This window comes from Nicotiana tomentosiformis, chromosome 9 (genome assembly GCF_000390325.3).
Source record: "Nicotiana tomentosiformis chromosome 9, ASM39032v3, whole genome shotgun sequence".
Taxonomy (NCBI): Eukaryota; Viridiplantae; Streptophyta; class Magnoliopsida; order Solanales; family Solanaceae; genus Nicotiana; species Nicotiana tomentosiformis.
In genome coordinates, this window is record NC_090820.1 from 34,737,390 (window position 1) to 34,744,180 (window position 6,791).

Consider the following 6,791-nt stretch of genomic DNA (forward strand, 5'->3'; position numbering starts at 1 on the left):
TAACACTAACAAATATATTTATAACAGGACGATCTTTGTAAAATTATCCCTCTATATAGTTATTTTTTATGGGTAATATAAAAGCGATATTTATTGAAATAAAATCTCTAAGATTACCAACACTAATTAAGTTAAGAGATTCTGATCATATATTTTAAAACTTCAATATACTACTTGTGACAAAGAATATTAGGCGAGTACTTATACTTCAAAAATGTATTAGCTTTTTCAAAAAATTTAATTATGAATTATGCATATCTTTTGAGATTTTACATTTAAAGAATTCTTATCTTTTAAAATTTTAAAATTGATTTCCCGGATAATATTTGTCTATAACAGTCAAATAATATTTAAACGTCAAATGTTATTATACTCAATTACGATAAAAGTTAAAAACATATCGAAACAAACGAGACTATTATAGTTAAGGTTCGAGTGTAGTTGGAGAATATCTGTAAGTTGTTAGCCCAATTTTGTTTAAGACGGAAGTGTTGTTGCTGTTGCCGCTGCTGCTAGCCCAATTTTGTTTAATTCTAAAAGAAATCAAGTTTGAGGGGGGAGGGGGAGAATAAATCTTAATATGAAATTGAACATTTAATTTTTAATGGACATAAATTATAACGGAAAGTCTATCACTTAAACAATTCCATAGATAATTAATGTGTCCATGATCTTCCATCCTAGTTAGTTTAGATTTTGTAACTGATCTAGTACAATCATACTGTTGCTCTCGCAATGTCACCAAACAACGAATTGGAAAATTTGAGCAGTATATGATTAAAAAATACCATCAAAGATTTGAACATAATATTTTTATTATCACAATTTGCTTGTTCAAGCTGTAACAGTAGCTTTCCACTTAATATTCATGTGGAGTATCATAACTTACATGCAGTTCCACTTTTACATCATATGTCCATACAATTAATTACTACTTAAGATTTAAGACAAATTGTTAGAACAAGGATTACAACAATATTAGAAAACGAAAATAAATTTGTTTGGCTTAGAGGCACGTAAAGAAAACATTTTTTGAAGTGTCACGATCTGAAATTCCCACATTCGTGATCGTGATGGCGCCTAACATTTCACTTGCTAGGCAAGCCAACGTTAGACTAATTTTAGTCGTTTTTAACAGTTCTGTTTGAATGGTAATAAAGAAATCAATTATCTGGAATAATCTCAAAATAGAAATTTCCTAGAATCCCAAAACTGGTAGTACAAGTCACAAGCTCTACAGAGTTTACTAGAAAAACTTTAAATGCAATTGTTCCAGAGTAGAATCAACAGTGCAAGAAATATCAGAAGGTGACTCCGAAGCCTATGAACGCGACATCAGACATACCTTGAGTTTCCACAACAATGCTCGATCAACTATCAAGAATATCAATAACTCTGGGGGTACCTGGATTTACACAAAAAGATGTGTAAAAGCGTAGTATGAGTACACCATAGTGGTACCCAGTAAGTATCAAGCCTAACCTCAGTAGAGTAGTGACGAGGTCAGGTCAAGACACCTACCGGACATATAAAGTTATACAGTATGTTACATGAAGCTAACAAAGAAGGAGTATCAATGTAAGGCCAATAATAGAAGAATTTCCAATACAAATCAACAATGAAAATAATGAGAACATGGATGGCATCGAGCAAACAATCAAGCAATTGAGCAACAATACAGTCAGAGAACAAATATAATACAAAAATGGCGCGTCATTACACTTCGTGCTTTTACTCTCGTCCTTGCCATGAAATGATGAATAATTTAAACACAATTAAATACAATTCCAACTTGAACATAGTAAAGCGTCAAATGAGTTATTAAGCCAATTTAGGATTTAAATAAGATAAAATAGTTGAGAGGTTGTGCAATAGAATATCAATTTAGTTTAGGTTAGAGATATATGATATCCAATAAAACATTATATTTATACAAATTAAGGCATTCAATCAAATTTTAACGAGATAAATATGAGATTTATTAAAGTAAAACGTAATAATAATTTTTTTCACATAAATTATACGACAATAAGATAATGAGAAAGTTGAGGTATCAATTAGAGTAAAAATATAATTACCATTTAAATTAGTAGATAATAAGATATGAGTTTTATTTTTGAAAGACACGCAAGTGGAACAATTTGAAAATTCTTTCATTTATATCTGCTAAATTTTCAGCAATTTAACATATCACATAGAATGCATGACTCACACAAGAACTCCATTTTATTCCATTTTTAATATATTGACGATTAATTAATTATGACCAAATACAATGAAGTTGTCAAAACCCAAAATCTGACTAGTCATGATGCCACCTAACCCAACCCGCTAGGTAAGCCAATTATCAAATATCCAATTACAATAACAATTATTAAAGCAATTTAAGTAAAGGAAAATCTAAATCTTATTCATTCCCCAAGAACTGGTAGTACAAATCATGAGCTTCTAAGAATAGAGTTTTCAAAGATGAAATGAAGTAAATACATCATCTGTTTGAAAAGTACATAAACAGAGTTTTATAGTTCTAAGGCTACCACGAACAAGAGACAGCTACAACTGGAACGCAGGTACATCTTTAGATCCAGCTCTCAACGAACACAACATCAATGGCCAACATCTGCACGCAAGGTCCAGAAGTGTAGTATGAGTATAACCGACCCCATGTACTCAATAAGTAACAAACCTAACCTTAGGTTGAAAGTAGTAACGCGCTAACAAAAAGGTCGGGTCCAACACCAATATTTCACAACAGTTCATAACAACATAGTACAATAACAAAAGAGTATCTTAAAAATAAAAGGCTCAGTTTGTTCACAAATCCAGAAAAATAGGCATTTCTTTTCAAGTATCTCACTGAAAATCCAAATCTTTTACCGAAAAAGCAAAAATACGAGTAAGTTTGAAAACTGTGATTTTTTCCAAAATCCTTTCAACAACGAGTAAGATGTTTCATTTTCAGATAGCATGAGGAAAGTACTTCTTTATGCCTACATGTCAAGATATATGTAAAATAATAAATGTCCCCAAAACTGGGTAGCAGAAGGAAATGCACCACCTCTATGCATGTATCACAAGTACGCATGTCAAATGCAACGCATCTCGTTCATAAGCTCACACTCTCAGAGTACTCAATCTCACTGTCTCACATGCGATAATTCCACCAGTTAGCAGTCCTCCAAACTACAACCAAAAAGAGGAAGAGGGGAAAAAAAACAGATTATATCCATCACCCAGCAAAGTTGAAGGCTTTAAATAGGTCACAAAGATAAATATGCAGTTAGGGAACTCACAATGTTTGGATGTTTAGTGATAGGAGCAGAAACAAGGGCAGCAGTGTGAACCAAATGGTACAGTGATGCAGTATTCCACACCTTTAATTACCAATTGCAACAAAATAATCCAAAAATTAAAAAAAAAAAATTCCCTACACTAAATGATGGAAAAAAGAATTTTCATCTAAAAAAATTGGGAAAAAAGAGAAAAGAAAACAAGAACCTCTTTGTAAGTGGGATTTTTGGGCTTGAAGACATGAGCTCCATAAGTTCCTAACCCAAGAGCAGCTACACCTGTTTTCCACAGCTTACAATTTTCTAAGTTAAAAATTCTTTAAACCCAAAAAAGATTTTTCAAGATAGGAGCTATGACAAATGCAAAACATAAGAAATTGACATGGTGGAGTATCCAAAGAGAAGTAGTTTTACCAGAAATAGCAGCAACTTTGTGCCAGATTTGAGGATTCATTTTTGGTTTTTCTTTGTCACGCCAACTGGTTTTGATCTTCTCAACTTTCTTCAAGTTCGGTCGTCGTAGCATAAAGTCGTTGCCTCTATTGATTCCTCCCTTAATTCACATATCGCTAGCCCATTTTACGAAGGTGTAATTCGTACTATGTACTACCAGCAATAAAATAAACCTATTTGACTATCTCCCAAATAAGTAATTATTGTAAGAGAAAAACTATAGACTGTTATAAAATAAAGACTGTAAAGTAAAGACAAGTATAGAGAGAAACTGATATATTATTCAAACTTCAAACTTTGAATTCTCCTCTATTTATAGAAGAAAGGAAGCTGCTGTGTAAGCTGCTACTGCAAGCTTCTGTGTAAGCTGCTGCTGCTGTGTAAGCTGCTGTGTAAGATATAAATAATCTTTTATCATTGGTAATATTTATCCATAGCGGAGTACCGAAAGGATAAGCTTCTTCAGGAGGCTTATTTCCAATAGAGTACTAAATAGATAAATATATTTATGGCGGAGTCTCATATGGATAAACTTTTTCAGGAAGCTTATTTACAACGGAGTACTAAATGAACTTCCATAATATAATATATTCATAACACTCCCCCTTGGATGTTCATTAAAATATAATGTGCCTCGTTAAAACCTTACTAGAAAAATCCCCGTGGGAAAAAAATCCTAGTGAAAGAAAAAGAGCACACATATTTAGTAATACGCATTGCTAACTACCTCAGCTCATTGTTTTTTTTCTTTAAGTTCAATACACCGAAAGGCGTCACACTCATAATTTCAAAGGGACCACTCCATTTAGACTTTAGCTTTTAAGGAAACATCATCAACCATGAGTTGAACAACAGAATAAAATCACCCACTTTGAACTCTTTGTTCCAAATATATTTGTCATGCATATATTTCATCTTTTATTTGTACAAGGACGAACTTGCATAAGCATGGTACCATAATTCATCCAATTCATTCAAATGTGCAACCCTCAAATTAGAGGCTACATCCCAATCAAGATTCAACTTATTTAGAACCCATATGGCTTTGTTCTCAAGTTCCACCGGGAGATGATAAGCTTTTCCGAACACCAATCGGTATGAAAACATCCTAATAGGTGTTTTGTAAGCCGTCCGATAAGCCCATAATGCATCATCGAGCTTTTTGGACCAATCCGTCCGGTTAACATTCACTGTTTTGGATAAGATACTCTTTATCTCCCGGTTTGAGACTTCCACTTGACCGCCAGCTTGTGGATGATAGGGAGTCATAACTTTATGAGTAACACCATACTTGCTAAGTAAAGTATCAAAAGCCTTGTTGCAAAAATACGACCCCACATCGCTTATGATAGCCCGCGGATTACCAAGTATTGTGAAAATATTCTTCTTCAAGAAAGCCACCACACTTCTTGCTTTATTGTTGGGTAGAGCAATGGCCTAAACCCATTTAGACACGTAATCAACCGTGACCAAGATGTAGGTATTTCCACAAGAACTCACATAAGGACCCATGAAATAAATACCCCACACATCAAAGATATCAATCTATAAAATAATATTGAGAGGCATTTCATTCTTCTTCGAAATTCCACCGGCCTTTTGACATTCATAACATCTTTTCACTAAATCACTTTCATCCTTGTAAAGAGTGGGCTAATAGAAACCCCAACTTAGCATTTTGGCCGCCGTTCTTGCTCCGCCATGGTGGCTACCATATGGCGAAGAATGACAAGCCCCAAGAATATCTCTTTTCTATTCTTCCGATATACATCTACTAATTACCCCATCCGTACAACTCCGGTAAAGGTATGACTCATCCTATTAATAATCTTGACAATATCGTTTGAGCTTGATTCTTTGGTTTGAAAAGAACTCATCCGGGATAATTCCACACACAAGAAAATTTGCTAGATCCGCGAACCATGGAACCTCCTTCATTGAAATAGCCAAGAGTTGCTCATCGGGTAAGGAGTCATTGATTTAAAGGTCATCATGCGGCCTCCCCTCCTCCAAAATGAGACAAGTGGTCCGCCACTTGATTTTTACTCCTTTTTCTATCTTAGATGTCAATATCAAACTATTGCAACAAAATCACCCATCTCATCAAGCGAGATTTGAATATTTCTTGCTCATAAGCTAGCGAAGTGCTGCATGATTCGTGCGGATAATAACTTTCGCACCCATCAAGTACGGGCGAAACTTCTCAATTGTGAACACAATGGCAAAGAGATCTTTCTCCGTAATGGTGTAGTTGACTTGGGAACTATTCATGGTCTTACTAACATAGTAGACCTAATGAAAAATCTTGTTGATACATTTCCCCAAAATAGCTCCAACTGCTACATCACTAGCATCGCACATGAGCTCAAAAGGGATATTCAAATTACGAGCAGTGATAATGGGAGTGGTTGTCAACTTGAACTTTAACAATTCAAAGGCTCTCATGAAATCATCATTGAAGTGAAAATTAACATCTTTCACTAAAACTTTGCACAACGGGTTCACCATTTTAGAAAAATCCTTGATGAAACGTTGGTAAAACCCCACGTGGCCTAAGAAACTCCGCACGCCTTTCCCGAAGTTGGAGGTGGAAATATAGAAATGACCTCAATATTTGCCTTGTCGACTTCAATGCCATTCTTAGAAATCTTATGGCTAAGGATAATGCCTTCCTCGACCATGAAATGATACTTCTCCCAATTTAGCTCCAAATTCGTTTCTTCACATCTTGCCAATACTTTATCCAAATTTGGCAAGAAATCATCAAAGGAATCCCTAACCATCGAGAAGTCATTCATGAAAGCTTCAAGATATTCCTCCACCATGTCCGTGAAGATAGCCATCATACAACTTTGCAAAGTCGACGGTGCATTACATAAACCGAATGGCATCCGCTTGAATGCGAAAGTACCATAGGGACGTGTAAAAGTTATTTTCTCTTGATCTTCCGGAGCAATAAGGATTTGGTTGTGCCCAAATATCCATCTAGAAAGAAATAGAAATCACGGCCGGCCAAACTATCAATTATTTGGTCAAGGAAGGGAAGTG

At 34.8% G+C, this 6,791-nt stretch overlaps 1 protein-coding gene across 1 annotated transcript; it reads right to left on the reverse strand.

The window, feature by feature from the left end:
• Positions 1-2,383: 2,383 nt before the first annotated feature.
• LOC104089661 (uncharacterized) lies at positions 2,384-3,907 on the reverse strand. The gene is made up of 5 exons (XM_070186124.1): positions 3,705-3,907; positions 3,499-3,569; positions 3,294-3,374; positions 3,059-3,183; positions 2,384-2,620 (listed from the first exon to the last, which is right to left on the reverse strand). Exons 1-4 carry the CDS (start codon positions 3,814-3,816, stop codon positions 3,115-3,117), a joined length of 333 nt encoding a protein of 110 aa, XP_070042225.1. The 5' UTR covers positions 3,817-3,907; the 3' UTR covers positions 2,384-2,620; positions 3,059-3,114.
• Between the last annotated feature and the right edge of the window lie 2,884 nt (positions 3,908-6,791).

Excerpts from the sequence above, each read along its gene's own strand:
- LOC104089661 (XM_070186124.1), bottom strand. The coding sequence starts at position 3,816 with ATGCTACGACGACCGAACTTGAAGAAAGTTGAGAAGATCAAAACCAGT. Across the intron at positions 3,375-3,498 it reads AAAATCCCACTTACAAAGAG|GTGTGGAATACTGCATCACT; the intron begins GTTCTTGTTTTC and ends TGGTAATTAAAG. Across the intron at positions 3,184-3,293 it reads TCACTAAACATCCAAACATT|TTTGGAGGACTGCTAACTGG; the intron begins GTGAGTTCCCTA and ends TTTTGGTTGTAG.